The sequence below is a fragment of the Podarcis bocagei genome, assembly GCF_964188305.1.
Source record: "Podarcis bocagei genome assembly, chromosome: 2".
In the NCBI taxonomy this organism is placed as follows: Eukaryota; Metazoa; Chordata; class Lepidosauria; order Squamata; family Lacertidae; genus Podarcis; species Podarcis bocagei.
Genome location: NC_138126.1, coordinates 26884520 through 26909661, shown reverse-complemented (window position 1 = coordinate 26909661; position 25142 = coordinate 26884520). Strand labels below are relative to the sequence as shown.

The following is a 25142-nucleotide window of genomic DNA, read 5'->3' as shown; positions in this document are numbered from 1 at the left end:
CTTTTGCAATGCAACTTCCAGTTTAGTATTTTATGTGATCCCCCCCCCTCCAAAAAAAACACCTATTGCTGGTGGGTAATATTGGTTTATGGAGCTAGGGAGTTCCAAGCTGTAGTGACCAAGCCGCACAGTGCTTCATCTAATGAAGATAAGGGAGTGATGAATGCTTGAGCAGTTCTTCTTTTCCCTAGATGTTGTTTGAGATCCCCCTTAATCAATCCCATTGACATTTCCCCCTAACATAATTTCAAACAGTAAAGTATAATTTAACAACGAGATGGTAAAACAGCTCCATCCCATGTTTATCTGGCACAGTCAATCTTTAAATCCATTTCATTGGCTTTATGTTTGTTTTAAAACAAGAAGATTAGCACTGCCTGCTTGCAGGGGGAATCTGGTGAAATGGATATATGTGTGCATTTTTTCATGCCAGCTCAAAGCTGCACTTTTGAGATTCAAATATAAATTGGACATGGGTGTGTGGGCTTGAATGTAGAGGTTGGGACATTCGACTCCTTTGAAGAGGAAGCACATCATAGAATTTTTAAGGAATCGGGCACTATTTATATAGATAAGCCCGTAACAAAGCTTTTGTCTTAGTCCAGCATGACAGAGAAACAAAACAGTGGATGGGGCCAGGTGTGCAGAGGAAGGGGTTTGTTTATGGAGACAGGGTGGTGGAACAAGAGGTAACACGTCAAAGCTGGGACAGATGTGGAGGGATATAACTTACTAGCTGACCATATACTTCATGCACAGAAGATATTAATTTATTAATTTATTTACCAGATTTATAGATCTGGATTTCACCACACACACTGATCTCAGGGCCTTTTCTAACTTGTCAACAACATTTGGCATGAAGCCATGATAAAATACAATAAGGAATCAAATATCTAACAAAACACAGAACGACCTGGAATGTTAGGCAGCACTGATTAATTTTCTCCAAAACTTCAGGAAAACGAATGTGTCGTGTCTTAACTTGGCAATGGAAGCCCAGTAAAGTTGTCCCCATCTGTCCCTCCAAGAGTTGAAGATTTCCATAGTCAGGGTGTAACAGAGGCTATCATGTACAGTAGATGCTGCCTGCTACCCATGGGGCAATGGGAAGAGCCCTGCACATCACTGACTGCCGGGTCTAGATCAATTGATAAGTGAGGAAATGCTTCAACAAATAACTGTGTCCTGCATTATGCAGTACTAACACCAGGTTCAATCTGGCTAGAAATGATGTTCAGTTGTGAGTCAAGAACACCCAGAGAGCCATAGGTTCTGCACCCTTCATTTAAGACATCCACTTATATTCTGTAGTAATGTTATAGCTTTGTTTTATGACTTTTGACAATCTCCATTTTATTTCTCAAGCAGCACTCAACGTTTGCTTGATAATTTTCCTGAAAGATACATTTTTATATAGAAACAGTTACCATCTGTGTTGCTTCTCTCTCCCCCCCCTCCCCCTTTATTTACAGATGAGTGGATATTCCCTGATAAAGAAACTTCTCAACTGGATTCCAGCAATCTGTCGCTGAAGGATAGTGAAACATCTTACAGTTTTTTAAACTTGGCATTGAGTGATGTTGAAGCATGTGAAAACAAGCAAGCAGCCGAAGACCGGCGAGAGGATGTTTTCACCTATTCCTCAAAACCTAGATCAGCACCTCACGGGAAGCCCTTGAACCTGTCATCAGAAAGCTGCAGCTTTTCTGTGGATTTAAAAGAAGAGATCAGTGGGGTTTGGCGAGGAGCTCAGATGGAAGATGACTTTTATGGAAATGAGAGCAATGAACAGGTGAGTTACTTCGGTGGTCGTTGGTTTGACGTAGCTGTACTCAACTGGCATTGGCACTATCATCTGTCATTCTTCCTCGTGAATAAATTGCTGTGTGGGAGTGGAGCTCGTTTCAGAGAAAAATCGGTGTGTGTGTGTGTGTGTGTGTGTGTGTGTGTGTTAGAGAGAGAGAGAGAGAGAGAGAGATCACTTGGCAGCTCTAGGCATTGAACTGACACTTAACAGTGACATCAGCAAAAACAGATCTCTTGAAGAGCTTAAAATCTAAATTTCATCAGGGGTGAAGATGATGAGGCGATATGGGGATGGAAGAGAAAAGCTTTGCAAGTAATCAAGTTCACTCACATGCGCATGCCATTTGTGAATGAGAAATCACAGATCTGAGGTGCAGGTGTGATACCCTCTTCAGTAGAGAAACTCAACACGAGGGAGTCATTGGCCAAGGCCTGGATCGAGGCATTCCTGTAGAAATATATATATAACAGTGAACCCTTTATTTAGCCGAACACTTTTAATGAAACATCTACGCATTTTCAGTATATGGAAATCATATCAAGACAAGATAACTGATTTGAAAGCAACTTCATCTACTCCTGCTCCCAACTGTGTGCCGGTACAACGTTGTGTGACGTTGATGTTTTGGCCTGTTCAACCAGCACATTGCATCTAATATACGTAACATAGCTACCAAACTGTCTCGATACTAATGCTGTGAGCGAATGCATATTGGAAATGTATTCTAGGCTATCAAGGCCTATTGCCCCTCATAAACACCTATCTTGAATGGTCAATCAATTTCAGTTTTTTTCTAGTCTTTGTTAAAAACGTTGTGCAACACTTCTGCAACACTTGTGAACTAAATTCATGCATAGTGCAGACTTCTTGCACTCTTTCTTTTGCCTTGTTTTCTTGTTAGTTGATGTACCCCCCCTTTTTTCAAAAACCTTTAAAGAGAGAGATAGTTTCTCTTTTTTAGATTTGCATTATACATTGCAGATGAGAGTTCACAGTGCAGTGGCATGTGAAGAACATGATTTCCCCACCCCCAAAAAATAATAATCTGATTTTTAAAACAAAAAAATGCTGGTTGTTTAGACTTTCAGCCCTTAACATGGGTGGCACCTGCAGGAGTGTAATGAAGGATTTTGCAGCTTTGGCAATATGAAAAATATTGAGCTCTAAGATGACTGAAAAAGAACCAATAACGTAACTGGAAACATCAGCTGCTGCTATAATTACAAAAATTCAGCAGATTGTCATGTCAATCAGCCATTACATCAGGTTGTTATGGCAACCGCGATGTTTCTCTGCCTTTATTAACATTCCAGACTCTTGCCTATTTAATTATGGAAATCATTTCTTATCATTTGAATCTCTTTCCACTAACTTAGAAGTACAAGAGAGTTCTATTGCAGCTAGGAAGATAAAACTTTTTTTTCTTTTTCTTTTTTCTTTTGCAAAATTATGTCTCCCTGAGAAAATTGCAGTTTGCATGCTAAATATAATCAAAGATATAACCCTACCTTCCTGTATCTCTTGGTTATTTTTTCACCTTAGATTTGACAAGTATCATTAGTTATATTACAATGCTATGATTTTAGGGTTAAGCCAGTTAAAGTTGTCATACTGAATCTTAAATCATGGCCATCATCTGGTCTCTGTTTTTGGAGTTCTTTACAAGTACCAATATATTCTCTTTGACGGTTATAATCCAGAAAGATAAGACAAGTAACTAATTAGGAAAAGGACTGAATTATAATAATGTTTCTTCTTATAGATATTTGTCACTTTGTGCTCTTTCCCATTTAAGTTTTACTTTGGTTTACTTTATTTCCTACATAAAAATAAACTGGAATGGGTATGCGTTGTGGATTTTCCCTTGGACACAAACCATCCATTTTCTATGCTTAAATCAATGGCAAAATTCACATTCTTGTACACATGAACAAAACTCTGTCCTGTGTCAAACAAAGGTAACGAGAATAATGTGCAATCTATGCTCAGGAGCCAATACAGAAAGTTTTCTGAACTCTGCTTTGAAATTCAGCTTCATTATTTGCTTCTCCTTCTTTTAGGTAAGCAGTTGGATCTGTAAAGGTAAAGGGACCCATGACCATTAGGTCTAGTCGTGGCCAACTCTGGGGTTGCGGCGCTCATCTTGCTTTATTGGCCGAGGGAGCCGGCGTACAGCTTCTGGGTCATGTGGCCAGCATGACTAAGCCGCTTCTGGCGAACCAGAGCAGCACACGGAAATGCCGTTTACCTTCCCGCCGAGCGGTACCTATTTATCTACTTGCACTTTGACGTGCTTTCGAACTGCTAGATTGTCTGGAGCAGGGACCAAGCAATGGGAGCTCACCCTGTTGTGGGGATTCGAGCCGCCGACCTTCTGATCGGCAAGTCCTAGGCTCCGTGGTTTAACCCACAGCGCCACCTGTGTCCTGTTGGATCTGTAGACTTACCTAAAAGAAGGAGAAGGTTTTCCATTCATTGAAAATGAACGGGGCAACCCAAGTAAACAAACGTATCATCTGTGCAATGACATACACAAGAAAAATGCTAGATCAGGGGAAAGGCTATTTGAAGATGCAGAAAATGAATTTGCTTTGGACGTAAGGGAATTTGCCCTGTTTTTACCACCACCTGCCTTCGACCAAAGGAGAGAATTACAGGGAAACCAACAGCAATTTTTCTGTAGGCCAGAGCAATTCAGATGGTACCTTGACCCATCTAAAAGCTTCTGTATGTGGCTTGCTCGCTGCCATGGGCAACTTGGAAATCTTACTGGACTCAGAGTGCCTTTGCTTTCCTCCACCTCCCACCACCACCATCTTTGCTTCCCTCTGTCCTACTCTTCAGGGGATCCAGATCTGCCCATTTTGCTGGGTGGGGGAGCAGGGTCAGTGTTAAGATTTGGCCCACGTTCTCATTGTACTCCTCAGGTTACAATTTCTAAATACTGTTGATCCCTTTAAAAACCTGTGGGATTTACATTACCATGACAGTGTGCAGCATTGCAGCCCTCATCCTATGAAGCTCTTCCCACTCTTCTCATTCACATTTAAATGAATAAGACTGTCTTCTCTTCACAAAGCATGTTAACTCTGGCTTCTCAACATTAAAGATCTGGATACAAAGGACTAGGTCCCATCTGCTCCAAAGTGGCCTCTCAAGAATGATCTTTTAGAAATTACAACCGAGCAAGAGCAATCAGTTTTCTGTATCCAGAAATTGTTGTCCAGATACCCATCTGCATCTTCTTTCAAGGAATGTGGCACTGCAATAGAAGAGCCATATCCTTGGGGAAATCAGTCTCTTCAGTGTACATATGCCGTGCTACAGTTAATCAGACATACTTTATTGAAGCTTTGGCACTGGTGCATGATTGAATAGGGTTTTTTAAAAAAAAATCTACAAGGGAGACTTGCAGAAATAGAAATGTGTATTGGTGGGTAGTGTGAAGAGACAGGGCAAATGTCAGCTAAAATGTGATATTGCAGAATATGATGTTGATGTATATACAATCTGCCAAATTATATTAGTGTATGTTATAGTATTTCCCCATATGGTAAATAAAATTGTGTGTAGCTGTGGAAAAGAGAGGCCTTGTTGATATCCCTACTAAGGGGGATGATGCAACTCTCCATGAGGAATGTATCTAAGCATTGTGTGTAGGTTGATGGGGAAAGGGAGAATGCAGAAAAAAAGCAAAGGTTTACAAAGCCTGAGGTACAAAAATGGAGATTTAAAACAGGGTTGTTGTTGTTTAAAAAAATAATTACTTTGCCTCCCTAAAAGCCACCTGAAACAGAAAAGTTAGGAATATGACAGACTTTCAGATGTCAGCAGTGGGGGGGGGGACTCTCTCTCTTGTGTATACTCTGCATCTATGTTGAATGAGAAAAATAGTAAGAAATTGTAAAACAGGCAGTATTTGGGTATCATTCATATTTTGTTGTCTTTCTTTATTCTAGGATGATAACGACAGTGAATTTATACAAGAGGCTCCGACCAGCCCCTCATTATTAGGGTCATCTGAACTTTCAGTTTTCAAAGAGATCCCACTCCAGAGGACATGCAGAAGTCCAGAAAACAGCACAAACAAAGAATATGCAAAACACACCAGTGAGGAACTGTCGCCAATGACAGAAGATTCAGTTGTGATGGCAGGAAAGGCAGATAACATCCAAAGAAACCTGTTGCCGACTTCCTGCTTGTCCCCAACAGGAAGCATGCCTGAGCCCAGGAAGGAAGCATCTTTTGTATCAAAGGGCACATCAACCAGTCCATTAAGAACTTCCATTAGCAGAAAATCCCTCAAAGAAATCCCACAGGAGAATTCAAATCTGATAGTCCAAATTCCTGTAAGTGTTTTGGAGCATGGAGAAAGTATTAAGGTTTTCTATCTATATTGTTTGAATAAGAGGGCATTGCAGGCTCTGTGCATCCCTGCATGTCCACTTTGCACCTAGTGATGCGAACTTGGTTTCATATATTTGAACTCATTGGCCCAGTACGGGGCAGTGACCAATAACAGCATGATAAATCTGTAAAGCAAAGATAATAACAAATCAAGGTCACAAAGGAGCAGTCAAAATTCATGGCAGGTAGGGCTATCAATAGCAACTGGATAACAGTACAGTCCTAAAAATGTCTTCTTATTGGACTTACTCCCATGTAAGTGGGCTTAGGATTCTCACCTAAGATCAAGAATGAACAGCATAAGCCATAGACAGCATGTGGCCTGTGAAGCATTTTACTGTATATCCAGATGCGGGTTTAAGTCCATAGGCTGCTGAATCAAATTCAAAAAATGTTACGCAAATATATTGAAGATAGAAAATACAGAGACAAAGTTTCTCTGAAACTATTGTGCTTTTAAAAATCTCTCATGATTTGTCAATCCACATGTCAAGATTTGTCAAGGACTGATTTAAGTTTAGAACATTTGGAGGTAATTTTTAAAAAAATCTTTTGAATGAGTGCAATCTGTCCAATTGTAGTTTGACATTTGTTACAAAGATGACAGTGAGAGAAGAATGTGGGTAGAAGAAACTAATGAATACCAATTGGCCAATAATAAATATAGCTTGTAAATCAAGACTGGGGGTATAAACGCCTAGGAAAAGCTCACTGGAACAGCTGAAGAAACAAACAAAATTGTTTAGTTTCAAGAAAGTTATGAAAGTATCTCAGGTTTTTGCTTTATCTCTTAGCTGGAGTCTTCCAGAGTCAGAATCAATCCAAATAAATATCCCTAAGATCTTGGGGACTCTTCTGTGCCATTGCAGCTTTTGGAACTGTGATGATTGAAAAGGGGATGTTGAGTGGGTAGTTATATGCCCTGCTGTCCTTGGTGAGCATGAAGGAAAAGCCATTCACCATCTGATTGAATGCCATCTGATTCTTGGCTGGGAATAAATTCCTCTTCAGCTCATGGATTAGTGGCAGGCCCAGAAAGGATTTTTTGGCACTTGACTTGTATGAGCCACTTGGGACTGTCTGCTCTGAAAGGACCATTGTGTAACACATTTTGCAGTTGTGCTAAGGGGAATGTATTTTTGGTGAGCCTGTGAAGGTTGGACCCGATAGACTACCTGGTCCATTGCACGTGCAGTGAAAATATGCAGATTAAGTCGGTGGCTCGCTCATGTAGGTTCCCCCTATCCTCCGTTGCCTTCATTAATGAAAATCATGACTGAACAGGTTTGTTACTTTATAGTCTGGGCAGCAGACTCACTAGCATGGTTCTTTTTTCCTTAATGTGAACTAGGGGCCAGTTTATGTCCCTGTCAATTCTGCAAGTCCCAGTCGCAATAAGAAAGGAGAAGAGAGAAGAGTGGACTGAATGCACCTCCATATGTTGTTGTTCTGCAACTCCCACCATCCCTGACCATTGACCACTCTAGCCGGGGTAGATGGAAGTTGTGGTCCAATGTCATTTGGAGGAGGCACCATGTTGGCTGCCTCTGACCTAGTGAGCTTGCCATGGGCTGCTGCTCATATGTATGGAGGGCACTGCACTGGCCTGGGTAGCCTGATGATCCAAATCAGTGCCAGCACTTTTGTTCTTATTTTTCAGTTGTACTCTTCTGATTAATTAGCCTTCCAGTTGCTACCATAGTGGGTGTGCCAGGAGGGGGGGATAATATGACTCGAAATTTTCATTACAAACGGTGGTAGCTCAGACTTCCAAGCAGGGCAAGTTTATTGTAATCACTGGCAAACTTTTGAAGTCTGTGAATTACCAATGCAGGTTCAGTTTAGACGACTGAAGTCCTGGAGAGGAAAATTGACAGATTTTCAATAGCAATCTGCAGGCGAACTCGTGAGATCATTAGTCTCTACACTTCATAGTGTCGCTGCAGCCATCCAGAAAAATAATAAATGACATGATTGAAGGCTAACAGTAAGGTAGTGTCATATACCAAATCCCTAGGCTATTTGGGGGACTATACTCATGCCCATCAAATTGATTCTTCTCCCTCATGTGGTTTTACTCCCTTCCCCACTGTGTACTCTCGTTACAGCAACAGTTATGCAAGAACAAATTAGTCCACTGCAAATAAGGTGAAAATACTTTGTACCTTTTTTAACAGTTAAGATTTCCTCACTCAATTTATGTGCTAAATAGTCTGCTATGAATAGAGACTTTTAAAATGGAATGTGTGTTGTGTTAGAGGTGGCCGCTCTTAAATTGTCAGATTCTTCTGACATTTTTTGGACAGTTAAATGTCTTGCTGTGCAGCATATACAATTTTATTGTAATGTCTCTTGACTCTTCAGATTCATTTCTAGTGGACTGTATTTGTTTAATGCATGCAAGCCCAGTCACTAACTGTACTAATTGTAGACACAGACTCTGTTCTGTGACTTCTGCCACTGCTTCCCTCTTGACCAGGGATGTGGCCCTCCAGAGGTTATTGGACTCCCATCAGTCAACATAAATTTTATGAAATAAATTCATGAAAATAAAAAGACAGGATTCAAAATTGAAAATGCTACTTGGCACGCTAACCAATTTGCAGAACATACCAATAATCATAATATTTCCTAAAGTGGTTGTGTTGCCTGAACCGTGGCTCTGGGCTGGAATTGATGTAGACAAACTGAATAGCGGAGACACGAACAATACTAAGTCTGCATAGTGCAACAGTAGGCTTGGCACCGAGATGGGGCTTATCATACCATCCCTGCTTTACAAAGTGCTTCATAACTCAGGGCTCAGGATCACACTGCCAGGGGTCTGTGGTCTGCCTTGTTTGGTCAGAAGAGGAAACTGGGGTGGGCTGGAACTGTTACCTGAGTGAGACAACAATGGATCTATGTACACCTAACCCTAACTCTTGTAGCCCGGAGTGTAGAAAGCAATGAGAAGCAGCACACCTGAGAGGTCCACCCAATAGATCCGTCCCCTGGTGGCCTGTGAAAAAAAGGAAGCCTTTACCCAAAAGCATGTTCATTTCAGACAGTCCTAGGAGATGATAGTGGACTGGATCGAAGCAGGCAGAAAGAAGCCAGTTTTAAAGGAACAGCAGCTTCTTTTGTCAGGGATGGAGTGTAGCTGACTTCAAGAGCCAACAGTGATACAAGTTCTTAATTTATAAAAGTTTCTCTCCTTTCTCACCTTGAGGAGATACTTCATTTGCTACAGGTGACCACCAGGCAAGCTGCAGTTTACAAGCTTGTGATAACTCCTCTTCCATTCCCTCCTTTCTCAGAACAAGGCAAAAGGATGGCGCAGATACGGCCTAATGTGTAGGGGTTTCATGTCAAAGGAATTTTTGCAGTGGAAACTTGGTGTGAAGAAGTCTGCTAATCCCCACATGTATATGACTAGTGAAAAAATGCTCAAACAACTCTTAATGAAATTGATTTGCTAACTACTCAGTAAACTTTAAGGACCTGCATGCTTGCAATGTTTTATTCATGTTTTAATAGAGTTCTCTATTATTAAGTTCAAATATTTTTTAATTAAGAAAGAAGTGCAGCCCTCTGGGTAATATTGCAACCAAGTAGATAGCTGGTAATTAAACTTTTCCGCACGTATAACTAAATTTAAACAATTGTGGATAAATCATTTGAACCTAAGAGAATGCAAATGTCATTATGTGCATCTCTAAACTGGAAAAAATGGCTTTTTTATAACAGGTTTTGTCAATCCGTTGAATGTTTTAAAAGCTTAATAAAAATGCTTCTTATCGTATGGAGAGGATATACAGAAAGACAAGATAAGCTTTTAATTGCCAGCCGAAGTGTTGCATTTAGAAGAATCTTGGGAGCCGTGTGAAATTACTTTTTGCATGAAAAACCCCTTTGAGAATAAAAAGGAACTTCAGTTTGAAATCCGTTTTAGGAAATCCCCATTTAAATATCACGAAACACAAAGGGGCTGTAGAGCACCAGGGCTGTATTTCAGACCAAGGAGAACATTTTCAGGGATCAAGTTGGTAGGTCACATTCTCAGGATTGTGACCTAACAAAGCATTTCTACTTTCCTTTAAACCTGCAGTATTACAAAGTATTCCAAGGAGGTAGCCTTTAAGAGGTAATCTCAGATGTCAGATTACAACCCTGTTCCTGAGAGGAATCTAAATAAAGGTCAACATTACTCATCTTCCTCTTGTGCAGCTGGTCTTTTGATTACAGCATGCTTTCTAGCTGTCCTGTTCACCGTTGCCAATGCAGATACTGTACATTTTACCAAGAAAAAAAGGGGGGGCATTTATTTATTTTGCCAAGAAGAATAATGTTCACAGCAGATATTTTGAGAAAATGTATGGTGAGATCTTGTCCAATGCAAAGCACAAAATCTTGGAAGTTTGGTTTTCTCGCTTTCCAGTAGTTTTTATTGTTTAAAGGAGCCACTGCTCAGACTGGGTCTTGCACTGCCTCCCGTCATTTGCAGCTGGTGACTGCGCAGCTTCCAAGTCTCTGTGATTCCTGGCTGCAGGTGACAGCCAGGTGACCTCCGGCCAGATCCAGTTCCCTACCCAAATTTATAATTACATAGTTGCACCACTGGCAGTCGTGGGGAGCTATTGCATTAGATTCTGTGTGCACCTGGTCTTTGCTTGTAGCATACTGAGCTCCAGGTTGTATATGTTGATTTGGCGGTGGAGAGGGAGATAAAGAGGAAGGTTGTCTTATCTTGTTTTGAAGCATGGAATTAGACTAGTTGGGGTGTCTTTCGACTCCATAGCTTCTATTAAACATGATAGATCTCCTCTCCTCTCTGTATAGGGTTGGCTTTTCTTGATGACTCAGAAGCCGCTGAGGTGGGGTAGCCTCCCACTCCCCAATGGGAAGGAACCCTGTACACTGTTTTTAGCCTAGCTAGCATCACTACCCTAACAAATTTACACAGAAAGGAGCACTGAGCCCATGATAAGAGCAGTCAGCTGTCAGACACTCCCCTCCCCAACACACCTTTGCAGAGGAGGAGGTTACAACAACTGGAGGGTCTCCAGCTCCTTTATGGTATGGCTACCAAGAGTCTGGCCTCAAATGCAGAAAGGTTGATGCAAGGCTACTTGCTTGCTGTGTTGATCAAAACTACACTTTCAGTAAATCTGGTTTATTCCCAGGTGTCAAGGAAAGGGCAGTAGCTTGCTTCATTAAATTCTAGACCTTACAGAACATAAATATTCCATGGGGAAAACTGCTAATCCTTGTACAAAATTCAGAAAGGGCCTTAAGACATGCAATTAACCAAAAAGCAAAAGGACCTGCAAAATAATACGCCACTGTCTTAAAACTTTTTTGTGTACAAATCAATGCTGCAATCATTTCTTGGCCACTTCAGATCATAGAAGAATGAACCCTGGCCAGCGTGCAACAAGCATATATTTTCCCCTCTCTCAGGCATATATTTTCCCCTCTCTCAAAGTACAATGTTCACACCATTCTTTAAATTTCAATATTGTGATTAAAAGTCTTGAGTGCACATTGCTATTTGTGATCAAAAAGGCTCACAGTGTGTGCTAACGTTTGGACTGTTAAAGAACAGAGAACAACATGAGGAATTTCTAAGTTCCTCCCTGTCCCTCAGTTCTTTCAGCCTACTCTTTTTTGCAATATAAAGGAACGCTAATTATTGGTTCTAAGTGAATATAGAGAGAGAGAGAAAGAGAGGAAAGTTGTGGTCCAAGCTGGGGGTTCATTTTGAAAGAATGTTCATGATTGACTCTCAGGTTGGGTAAATGGACCAGGCTTATTTGAATTGTCAAATGCAAAAGGCTTAAGTACACACCCACTTAAAAAAAAGGTTTCAAAATGGATTGTGTGTTTTTTCAAGCATGCCCAAGGGAGGCTTGGAGACTTTGTCTTTCTGAATGTGTAGAAGGTAGCTAGAATGTAATAGGTATTACTGAAATCCAAGTAATAAATTAACATTATGAAAGAACGGGCACATGTTGTGGACAGTTGATTGAGTTGTTGTTATTGTTGTTGTTCAAGCAACTGAGGGGGCAGTAAGTTTATTTTAAAAGCCTTTTTCAAGATTGAGCTGCCAGTGAATAACAACTAGTTATCAACACTAATAAGCCATGATGTTCAGGGTAGATGTAATTTGGCCTAGAAGCATTCAACACTTTGGCATGATTTTCTATGTACCCTGGTGGGGGCTGAAGCTGCTGAAAAGGGAATGGATTTCTGTTGCCATCAAGTGCAGTCTAGGGTGTTAAAAGGCGAATTGCGGACCACTTTATTTGAAAGAGTTTTTGCACCAATTTAAAAGCCATATTCCATTTGTTATTGTGAGTGCAGTAGGGCAAAGAGAGCACTCAGATGTTCAGTGAAACCCCTGGGCTGATGATGATGATGATATATACCCTATCTTTTCCCGTGATGGGAATCAAGGCGGCTTACAGTTAAAATAAGAACTGCTGAAAAACATTTTTAAACCATCATTAAAAATCAATGAAACATTAATAGAATTAAAACTACATACATGCATAAAATAGATTAAAACCATACCAAAAATTACAATAAAAACAGCGTGGCACCAGCCCTTTCATTAAAAGCAATCAGTTCCCAAAAGCCTGTTGGAACAAGAAAATCTTCACCTGCCAGCGGAAGGACAAGGAGGGAGCCAGTCTAGCTTTTCTAGGGAGGGAGTTCCAAAGATTGGGAGCAGCCACCAAGAAGGTCCTCTCCAGCATCCCTACCAAGCATGCCTGTGAGGATGGAGGGACTGAGAGAAGGGCCTCCCCTGAAGATCTCAAAACTCAGACAGGTTTTTATGACTATCTTTCAGATGGCTTGGACCTAAGCCATGTAGGGCTTTATAGGTGCTAACAAGCACTTTGAATTGTGTCCGGAAACAGATGGGTAGCCAGTAGAGCTGTTGTACCAAGGGAGTAGTATTCTCCCTATTGCCATACCATCTGTATAAAATGCAGGTAGAAAGTCTTCCTTATCATTTGAAGCAAACAGGATAGCGCCTGCTTGCATAATTTCTGCGTGAACACCAGACCCCTTCAGAGCTTGGGAATAGAACTGTAGGTACCTGCAGTTCCCAGAAAGCTTTTATGCAGAGTGGCTGCAGCTATATATACAGCTGTGCTTGTTGTTGTTGTTGTTGTTGTTGTTGTTGTTTAGTCGTTTAGTCGTGTCCGACTCTTCATGACCCCATGGACCAGAGCACGCCAGGCACTCCTGTCTTCCACTGCCTCCCACAGTTTGGTCAAACTACCTGACACTTAATGAAATTGAGATTCTGCATTTCTGTGAATTTATCAGACTTAATTCTGTTTTGAGAACTTACTGTTTCACTGGCTCTCATCAGGAAAAAGGGTGCTAGAGAGGGCTTGTGTGAGGAAAAGACTATTGTGAAAGCTAGCAGCTTGCTTTCTCTGGTTGTCTAGGCAACACAGAAGGAAGTTGCCCTCTGTTGACAAGTGCATGCAACTTCACTGATTCTAAACCATGACATTTGCTTGGGAGTAAATCGCATTGGATTCAGTGGGATTTACTTCTGAGTAATTGCAGGGGGTTTGACTACATGACCTATGGGGTATCTTCCAACTCTATGATTCTGTGAATAACAGCTCTTGGTTCAGATCTTGGCCATCACCACAGTGTTCCCCTTTTTCCTTTTTTTTAAAAACAAATGAAAGAATTCCTCAGACCCTTAGCTGAGATTACACATGGGCTGAAGCAGATATTTTAATAAGTAAATGCTAATGTGTAGAACATTTACAGTTTCACTCAGCATGTGCATATTACTTTTCATTTCTTCAGCTCGGGATTTAGTTCTAAATAAACCTACTTGGGGAGGAGTGTTGTGGGAGCTCACAGTAGAATCTTAGTCATGTAATAAACAACGCGCCCACTACTGACTTGTGTTGGTGACAAACTTTGTTTTAACTTTGCCTCCATGCCAGGAGTTAATAGTGCAATCCTTCAGAATTTACTTAGAAATAAGTCCTATTGAGTTTGGTGGTTATTTCAGGTAAACAAGTGTAGAGCTTTAGCCCAAACTTGGAAGTCTTACATCAAAACATGTTCTGTCTTGAAGCCATAGTCCTCTCAATTCTCCCCCCCCCATAGAAATAAATATGAGAATAAATAAATAAATAAACGGATGATCTGGTTTATTTTAATTCATTGGATTATAGTAATTAACGAACCTTGCAGTGTTTGCAATCTATCCTAGTTCAATTAGTTTTCTCATCTCTTATACTCATTTATACAGTATTAATCAAACATTCCTGGCAGCTTTATACACCATGCAAGTCTCAAAACTACTAGAATACAAGCTGTCCCACATAGCTGTATTTTTATTCAATGTCCTTTCTGTTAAGTTGTCGATGCAGTTATTATCCATAGCAGAAGCTGGTGTGTATATTAATGAACGCTTTTCCCTGCTTCCCTTGCAAGAAATATTGGATCTTTTCAACTGCTGTAGGAAAGTGTGCATGTCTTCTCCATAGTGACAGAGGCGTAGGAAAGTCAGGTGGTACCTGGTGCGGAAAATTTCTTGTCACCCCCCACACACATTGATTTATTTTTATTTTTTTGCCTGCAGAAATGGTTTTACGTTATTTCATATTTTCTTACAAAATAATAATAATAATAAACTTTTATTTTTATCCCACCCTCCCCGGCCAAAGTCGGGCTCAGGGTGGCTGACATCAGATACATAACATTGGTATAAAATCAAACAATAATTAAATCACCTCCTAAAAACATGTCAAAATCAAATTAAAATCTAATTAGATGGCTTTCCGCAAGGTTAGGGTTGGGAACAGTAAATGTTCCAGTGAATTGAAATTTCAGCCTTCACGACATAGGAAAACGGCCAAGTAAACAGCTGTTTTCGTGGAGGAGGGTCAAGATATTAACTGATATGCATGAAATTTCATATATAGCTATATAATCCCTAGTGTAGTAAGATAAGACCTTTGGAGCAGACATTTTCCAAAAGAAAAGTTTTTTATGAACTGCCCTAGTAAGGCAGTAATTGTTTCTTGATAATTTGTCACACACCCCTTCCTACGCCCCTGCATAGTGATTCCTTCCAGTCCCACCCTCACGTTTCATTTCAATACAATTCATAGGAGTATGACTGGAGGAACTACCAGCCGAGCAACATGAGTGCTTCTGAACTGCAGATGTTGGCTAGTATGAAAAGGCAACAGAATGAAGAGCTAGAAGATAATGGACCTTCACATGGGTTGAGTGCATCTCAGATAGACAACTGTAATATCAGCATCAGTGCAAGCAGTGATGACACAACCACCTGGAACTCATGTCTCCCAGCGGTAAGCTTGAGCATGCCTTCTGTATGTTCTCCTGGTGGAGGCCCTAGTTCTTCTGGGTTCATTTAAAGGTTTGTGTTGGCTTGAGAAGGTTCCTAAATTCTATAGATCCTGGAAGTATATATGTCCACATAGATGCTCATGGCTCATGAGTGAACTCTGCAGCAATGCATTACTGAGAAAACTTTCCAGTAGTGGCAGTTAAGGTTCTTAGGAGAGTTTCAAACATACTCAAGAGGCCTTCCATGGAGTAATAATGGGCAGGGTGCAGCTACAGCATCTGTGGCAGATGGCTCTGTTTAAATGCCTCCAGCAACAACAACAAAAACCCATCAACTCCTAAGGCAGTCAGTCACACTGCCGAACAGCTCTAACCATTAGGCTGTTTTCTCCTAAAGTTTGGCCAAAATCTGTCTTCCTGCAGTTGCCACCCAGAGCTTCTGTTTCTGCACTCTGGATAACTCTATTCCATTGGCTGTTGTCACTGAAGATAGATGCTTCTGAAACAACTCAAAGCTACTGCTAGAATGACGTGGGACCTGTCTTTCTGAATATGAATGTATATTGAGATACATGCTGTCTATTCCTGAGCATGTTTTCTCAGCACCCCTCTATGTTCAATGGGCCTTACTCCTAAGTGTGTCTAAAGAACAGGTTGAACTATTAGACCATCAAGCCCAAATATAGCTTACCGTGACTGGCAGAGGTTCTTAAGAGAGTGAGTCAAAAGGTCTTTCCCATCACCTGCTAGCTTGATCCTCTTAACTGGAGGTTTAAAGTATTGAACCTGAGATCTTCTGCATACAATGCATGTGCTGTTATTGCTGAGCTTTGTTTTCGCTCCAAAAGGATTTCAGTATTACTCTATATCATTCCTCAAAAGCAAGCGATCGGAGTAGAAATCCTTTATTTTTGCAAAGTGGGCGGAGAACCATAAGCTACCTTTTAAGCTGAAATATTTTTTTCAGGCTAGAAAGATAAGGTTTGAATATTTGTCTTTTCCTTGGGGGAGGGGACGATTACAACATTTATGTTGACTTGAAAGTGTCCTAATGTTCAGTATAATACATACTTTAAAAATACTATATTGCAGAGGGAAGAATGGCACTCATTTTTTATATCCCAAAATCCATGGTATTTCAAAAATGCTCTGCTGCCCATTGTAGTTATCATCCCTTTCCTTTATGGAAGTTATAGCCAGAATGCAGAATCTACTCAGCTCTCCAGAGGCAATTAAGAATATGTCCGCTCCAGCACCTCAGCAATTTTTTTGTATTATTTGTTCTGTATGAAGCTTGAACAATCACAATCTATTGTAATAAGATGCTCTACTTCCTTTGGAAGGAAGTAAGCAGTTTTGTTACGAAATAGCCATTTACTGCTTTGCTCTTAAGCACCACCCATGCCACTCACCAGACATCACATCCTTCTCCACCAGCTTTTTTAGTTCCATGATGTGATCCTGAACATGCTGCATATAAGTTTAGTCTCACAGCAACTACAGAAACTTAGGTCTGTGTTAGATGGATAAAACAGCCTAGTCCAGGCATAGGCAAACTCGGATTATACATGCCCATTTTAGTTTTACATAATTTTAGAACAAAAATACTCAGAATAAAATGTGTCCTGGCACTTAGCAAAACTCATGTTTGGGTTCAAAGTGAGCACTTTGGACTAATGTGTCTCTCTTGTTTTTTTAAGCTTTAAGCTATAATGAACTGCTCATTTAAAAGTATAATTAGATGTAGCTGCAGCTAGTGATGAATGTTTTGTGGGTGCCTCTCTCTACAGAAAACCAGACCTCTTTATGGATTTTTCCCCTTTCTGCATTTTTACCTTGAGACCAAAATTCTGTTAAGACACTTTTCAAACAAATGAACCATTCAGAACCCAAGTAATCATTCAGTGGATTCTGATGTTGCCTATCTTTACGCATTGCAACCTGTGAACTTGACTTTTGAAACTGTTTTGGTTCAGTTTAGCGGAGAGTATAAAGTTTTATGCGATGTCAAGTTGACAACGCTGGCAATTGAAATTCGTTGCTTGTCCAAAAAGCCACTGAGGAAAGTACAGCTGAAAGGCAAGTTTCCTTAAGCTGTCCTTCCAACATGCTTCAGCTTTTTGCCTAGTAAAAAACCTTTCCGTATGAAAAGTTGACTCTATTATTCTTTTCCGAAGCCTGCTTGATTCCATTCTTCTTTCCAAAGTGGGCAAGTATAAATGACCATTGCTACCAATTTTTGCCATTCTGTAGATCTGCTGACTCAAGAGTTCTCCCAACCGCGTTTATTTTGGTGACTTCCGTAGCAATGTAAGGCAGGTAGCAAGGTAACACATCCAGACTATATCCACAATTGTACATGCATCCAGTTTGCACCTACAATTCCAGATCCATCAAGTGAAACGCTGGCAGGAGTCTGCTTCCTTGTGCAAATCTCATTAACTGGATTGGGGCAGATGTTTGGCAAAGTCTGGAAGCCAAATGACAACTCTGTGCCTCAGTGTTCAGAAAATTATGCATAGAATAATAGAATTGTCAAGTTGGAAGGGACTGTGAGGATCATCTAGTTTAACCCCCTGCAACGCAGGAATCTTTTCCCCAACCTGGGGCCTGAACCCATGACCTTGAGATGAAGAGTCTCGTGCTTTACTGGCTGAGCTATCCCAGTAGGACATCTCTCACCCCCACCCACAAACTCAGTCATGTTCATTCATGTGAGAGGACAGAAGGCCTATTTCTGCTAATTCCTGATGTTCAAAATCAATGAGTAATTATGAGACTGGAAATGAAATTGTGAGACCTGACAGCATAATACATATTTCTGATTACTGTCACTTTCCACTTGTGTTCTGCAACTATGAAGGCTATAGATTCTGAGGTTTGTAATATGTGACCTTCCAGACGGCCCTCTCTGGAATGAATTAAGAGTTATCTGTCTTTTAAGAGAATTAAGAGTTACCATATGTCAGGAGTGCTCTGATGGTGTTTCCTGCTTGGCAGGGGGTTGGACTCGATGGCCCTTGTGGTCTCTTCCAACTCTATGATTCTATGATTCTATGATCTTCTGCATCAAACAAAAGGCATCTCACTGGCATCTCACCTCAGGTTAAGATTTAAGGTACATGCCCATTTTGGATGAAAACACCATGGAACTATTCACTCATTACTCATGTGAGGGCAGCGGCATGTTTTCTCTGGAATGGGGGGGAGCTTTTATCCCCACCCCTGACTTTGCATCTGTTTCCTTCAGCAGCAACACTGTGTGTGGTTGTGTGTAAGGAAAACTTGATACACAAGCTCCTGCTTACTTGTAGACCACCGTGCAATTGGGACACCTACACAGCCAAAATGTGCACAGTTGCTCTAAAGGGCAGATGTGATGTTGGCAGCAGGTCTAGAAGTCATCACATGCAAATTAATCATCATTGCATGCAAATAATGCATGAATAGGGCTTATGAGTTTTTTCCATTCTGTCTGCGATCTTGAATTTTTGCTGTTAGGCAAGGCAAATTTTGACTCACTATTTGTTCTCTTTTACCACTCACAGCTCTAGGGCTGATGAAAAGTAAACACCACATAAGAATTAAGTTTTATACAAGTGAAGCAAAACAGCTGTGCCCCAATGTCATTTTGTATTCTGCAGTGTGCAACTGCTCTAATACGTGTGTTTAACAATGAAGGGAACTTATCAATAAGGGGACTTATTTGTAAAGTTTTCCTTGCATTGATGATCCTGGAGAAAATTGTATTTTGTGCATTCTTCTCTTGTGTGAAACAATAAAATCTTGTCTTTTCCAATTAATCATATTTTCCCCACTGTTACTGGCTCATCAAATCTTTGCTAATTTTTTCCATATAGATTATAGGCAGCTTCTCACCAGAAAACAAGGCTTTCTGTTCTGAATATTGGCTAATTTTACATAACCTCTTTGTCCCTTGGCCTAATCTATGGCAACAGCACCACCAGAAGGCTGTTTTTTGTCTCTCATTTATCTTTGCTGCAAGTTTCAGTTCATATGCTTTGTACATTCCTGAATAATAAATACTCAGCTTTATGTATTCAATTACTTTTCCCATGTTCTTTGACCTTAGTCCTATACCAGGTTTAGCATTTTCATCTGTTATGCAGCTTGATTCTTTATTGCCTTTCTATTCGTATCTTTAGTCATATTTGGGGGTTGGGAGTAGAATTGTCTCTTGGCCTGTGAAGATACCAGGATGCAAGGCAAATGCATGAACAGATGCTCTCAGGCAACTTACAAAAGTGATATAATAAAAACTATACTTTCTAGCCAGTGATAGTTTACCAAGAAATGGAATGTAATAACTAGGCTGTCAGGGGAAAAAATGTTGGAAGTATAAATTGTTTAGCAGCTGCTCCAAACTGTCAGTCCAAAATGAACATAATAGCTTTGAGAACTACGTATTACTCTGCTTAGCTGTCAGGTGTAATAATTTCTTTAAAGTGACTTTTAAATCTTCTTAAAATAGAAAAAATTGCCTTGTTTCTAAATCAGGCTCTGAGCATTTTTCTGAAATTATGAATATTTAAAATGAGAATTTAAATGTTAAAATTGAAATCGATTATACCTAGTGTTTTGGTGCATGTGGCCATCTGATGAAAATACAGAAATTTGCAAAAGTGAGAGAGGAAATGCAAATGATTGCTATGGATTAATATTAGCAAATCATAAATATACTCGGACTTTTCTCCCATCCTTCAGACCAGCGTGACGTTACTTTCCTTTCATAAATACAAAATGTTGTATTACTTTCCTGACTTGGGGAGAGCACCTATATTAAGGCATGGTCATTCTACATGGACTCTCCCATGGTTGCCCTTCCCTCCTCATTCCTCCCCTCCCTTTGGTGACCCCCGCCATTAGGAAGTAGGGCATCATCTATTTACTTTTCTAACTCTGTAAGCACTGCATATATATTGATTGTGTGAAATGGTTAATAATAGCTTTGAGACTGAAAGAACATTGGCAAAATACATTTCTCACTCCTGCTTCTTGTCTTCCACAGCCTGTCAATCAAGGGTGTCACTATCAGAAAGAAATGAACCCTCTTTCCCATTCCAACCCACGGTAAGCTGCTGTTTATAGCCCAGGCAACAAGGATGTGTTCGGAATGTTCTAAAGAACCGATCAATATGACTTTTCTTTGGTAGACTCTTAAATCTTGTTTTCAGCTATTGTGCCTGAGAAAGAGATGTCCACCCTCTCCGCCTTCTCCACGCACACATGAAACTTGGTAGCTGCTAACATTTATGTGTGCATGTCTGAATGTGAGAGGAAGACAGGCAAGGAGGGGTGCAGATGTGGGGTAGGACAGTGTTTGTGGTAGGGTCCTTATTCCTAGAAGCCGCAATGCAACGTTAATGTTGACATTGGAAAAGATCCGTATTGGAAAGCACTGAAAGAATTGTCTTTGGTGCTGGTCATGTAATGAAACGCTAGAGGGGACTGGCAATTTTGGCATAGGGCAGTTGTTTTCAAACTTCCTACTTTCAAGGGTCCCTTTCTTGAATAACTTCACTGGACTTGGGATCCGAAACAGCTTTGAGGGGTTCAGTACTGCTTGGAGTGGCAAACACAAGAAGTCCTAGAATTCCTATCCCCACACTCGTGCTTGTTCCGCTGCTTTTCCCTGGGGAAATCCGCAGTCCGCCGCTGAATTGGAACTATCAGTTTCTCTGCAGATTCAGCGGCATACAGTGGGTTTTCCTGGGAAAAGTGGCGGGCCAAGCAAAAACCACTCGGATATGTGCCTAGAAAGGATGGGACAGGCGGAAAACCTTTTGGACCTGTGCTTTCTTGGCATGGGACAAGCAGAAGTGTGAGCAAGCCCTAAATTGTAGGTGACTTCTCAGCGAAAGAACTGGCACCAGGAAAGGGGGGGGGGCTAGGAGAGAAAACCCACCCCCACAGGGAACCTTTTATGCTTGTGTCTTTTACCGGGGGGGGCAGGGTTCCCTATCCCTTACGTTTTAGGCGGCAGCTCTGCATAAGATTCTTATTATAAGACTCTTATTATAAGAGCCATCTAGAAAAGCCATTAAGAAATGTCCTCGTGGCTTTGCTGGGAGACTCTTTCGAAGAGCTGCCCCTGGGGGAAATGGAGGGGGGCGCAATCCCCGGTGGGGACACACAACCCGAGGTAAAAGAGAAGGCTGGGATTTTGTGTCCCGCTCCCAGTATCTCTGGGAGCTACTCTTTGAAACAGCCTGCTTTTAAGCCACAGAGAAATGTCTCTGTCGCTTTGCTAGGCACCGCATTGAAGAGCTGCCTGGATTGGTTCAGTAAGGAGTGAAGTCATTTTCCAGTTCCAAGGGAAATAGTATAACTCACTTCTAAGCCAATCTGATGGGAGCCAAGGGAAGTTCACCTGTCTCCCTTATTTCTGCATCAATCTCTGCCGCAGCAATGGCTTGCGGAGCATACTGTAGAATATTCAAGGGGCACAGACATTCACATGGACCTCTGGTCTAGGCTCTTTGGGTTTCTGTGTGAACTGAGAATGCACACCCAAGCCTCTTCTACAGCCACATATTGCAGCTGAAAAAGCTGTAATGGAGGAGAAGCTAGCTTTTAGGGGTTGTCCTCAATTACCGATATTCTCATTACAGAAACCTAATAAGCTTCCAAGAAACCCCAGGATTCCTTCAAACAGTTTGAAAACCTCTAGCCGAGAGAAAAATACAATTTGAGGAGTCATGCTGACAATTCACAAACATATCAGAAGAGGAAAGAAGAATAGTATATATCCATTCAAGTCAGAACAAAATGCAGTGGGCTTAATTCTGCAGATTGAGGTTTAGTTTAGTTCCATTTAGGGATTCAAAAGCATACAGTATATCGAATGTCCTGATCCACAGCTCTCGCCTTCCCCTGCATGTCCCACTCAACCACTTCAGTTGATGGAATTAGCACTACTACAGGGGCTACATAATACTCCTGGGTTTGTAAGAATTCGATGGTTTAGTCAGTGTGACAGCACCAAAACTTCCAAACTCCCTGCCTGTTGAGTTCAAGCAGGTGCCTTCACTGTACTCTTAAATTTAGACAAATCTAGTTTAGACACGCACTTCAAAAGTTGAGGTCTGTTTTAGTATTTTAATTTTGTCTGGCTGTATATTTTTCTTGATTTTCTTTTATTTTTTGCAAAGTGCTTTGAGGGTTTCTTTTCTTTCAATCAAACTGCATACATTTTATGAAATAAATAAATGTATAGATCGGAACTCATCTATCCAATAGATCTTGCACTTAATCAGAATCATGAAACACAGTTCTTGGTATTTCAAACCTGTCAAAATAAGAATTTTAATGTGTGTATTGAGAGAAAACAGGCCTTGAAATAGGTATTTGGAGAAGTTTTTAAAGGTACAGATTCATGGGGAAAGGGAACAGAGCAGAATAATAGGTTAAAACATGCAAAGGTGCCATGGATGAGAAATAGGAAGATTCATCCACTCCTGGTTTTTGTTTCGAGGTTAAAGCTAACTGTCTCCAAAGGCATATCTGTGCAGCTCCATCGGAGGAGTGGGATGTGCGTGTTTCAGCACACCCAACGTACTTCAGGACACACAAGAAGGGGTACTTCAGCCCATATTGGTCCCCTGCCAATCGACAGCTGATGGTAACCATATGGTCGCCTTTCCACAGTGAGCGGAGGGATGCCCAAAGGGACAAAGTGACAAATTGCCATATAAACTGCCTACAACAGCAGAAATACATTGTAGAGGGTAAAACAGGCCAGACTGAGAAAGGTGAGAGTTTAGCTTTAGAGCTGAGAGCTGCAGAACACATGAAGCAAGAGCAAGGCTCCCAGATGGAGGCAGGACCGTGTCCAACCCGGAATGTTTTCACATCTGACACTCAGTGCACCTTGAAGCCTCTCTCACGCTGTTGCATGCACATGTTCACATCGTTAATGTGAGGCACAGAGAACGTTCATTCTTGACTATGTAGATATTAGTATTTCAAATGTAGATTTGAGAAATTAAACCAATTTAAAGCTCATTGGTGAAAACGCCACAAGTCTGTCTGGAGTTGTAGATAGCTGTGTTTAGTCGTTATGTAATATTTTTGCTGAATTTTTTGTTTGTATGTGATTAATGTTATAGGCTCTGTGGGGCAGAGTGTACACCAGGCATAGGCAAACTCGGCCCTCCAGATGTTTTGGGACTACAACTCGCATCATCCCTAGCTAACAGGACCAGCGGTGAGGGATGATGGGAGTTGTAGTCCCAAAACATCTGGAGGGCCGAGTTTGCCTATGCCTGGTGCACACCATAAGGCTGCAACTGAAAATACCTGTTCTTATTTTCAGCTTGTGCTACATTGGGGCTGGCTCCTATCTAGCTTTGAATGGAAGTCGTTTTCTACCTCTTGATGTAGGGGTTTCCTCAGTGTTAATCATATTCTAAAATAAGTTTTGTTTATTTGGCTTCTGGCCAGAGGTGTGCCTAGGATCCCTTGCGTTCTTGGCAAGGAGCTGTATCAGCGCTGGCGCCCCCAGAAAAAATTGACTTTACCTCAGTAGCTGCATTACAGATCAGTACATTTCACACAACCCAAGTGTCTGGAATAAGGGCAAGGTTGGAAGGGCAAAATAAATTCACACACCTTTGTGCCACGGTGTGAGAAGGATGGGAAGCTTCTCCCATATTTGATCTTGTCACGGCATATATGCATCATGCAGATTTTTGCGCCTGCACCCCCAGTGGGGGCCAGTTTCACTAACCCCTCTGCTTCTGGCAGCTTTCCAATATACATCGCTTTTCCCTTTTAGGCAAAATCATTAATTTCCCAACATTTGCTCACAATATACCATCTAAAACTAACGTTTATCTCACTGATAAGGCCTGGAATTGATTCCACCCCTTATCAAACACTTTTGAAATCAGTTCCTTTTTATAATCTCAGATATTGTGGCATAAAGTCTCTTTGAGCGTGAATTCCACGTGACATACAGCTGCATGGAGGGGGGAGCAGGGTTGCACCCACTAGTACCACTCAGTTGTCTTGCCCCTCAACCCCTACCATCCATCTGCCCATTTATTTGGGCACTTTCATCTTCAAACCCATTTGATTCCGTATGTGAGCCTATAGAGACAGAACTATTAACATTTAGGAAAATGGCTGTCGGCCAAACTGAGCCATGGGATGCAGCGGGGCATAAATCAAATGCATAACAAGATGGCTCCTCTCTGCAATGTGGCCTAAATTGGGTTCACGGTTTCTGGCAGACAGGTTGACAATGGGAAACTAGCTCCATCCTCTCCCACAGGCATCTCTGATAGAATTGTTCTTGTAAGGAAAAGGAAGGGAGCTCTCAACATTGGTTCATCCTTTGGCGAGCAAATGTTATGTACTCCTTCCACTCTTGACTTTTCGTGGGCTGCTTCAAGGCAACTGATTAGTCACTATATGAAACGAGATGTTTCCAACACTACAATTCTATGATTCTATAAATACTGAGGCCTTTTGGTTGTCTTAGATTTCCACCCTCTGTTTTCATTGGACAGATAGCAGGCTGTTGTTTTTCATTCTGAAAATAAGAATCGAAGCTTAGACA

At 41.1% G+C, this 25142-nt stretch overlaps 1 protein-coding gene across 4 annotated transcripts in view; it reads left to right on the top strand.

The window, feature by feature from the left end:
* Nucleotides 1-25142, top strand: part of CFAP20DC (CFAP20 domain containing) — a 153202-nt gene that overhangs the window by 85686 nt on the left and 42374 nt on the right. For all 4 annotated transcript variants that reach the window (XM_081184097.1, XM_081184098.1, XM_081184096.1 and 1 more), the window contains 4 exons: nucleotides 1476-1795; nucleotides 5770-6159; nucleotides 15358-15561; nucleotides 20589-20650. In XM_081184097.1, the coding sequence (XP_081040223.1) occupies nucleotides 1476-1795; nucleotides 5770-6159; nucleotides 15358-15561; nucleotides 20589-20650 (976 nt within the window). The remainder of the gene's footprint in view (nucleotides 1-1475; nucleotides 1796-5769; nucleotides 6160-15357; nucleotides 15562-20588; nucleotides 20651-25142) is intronic.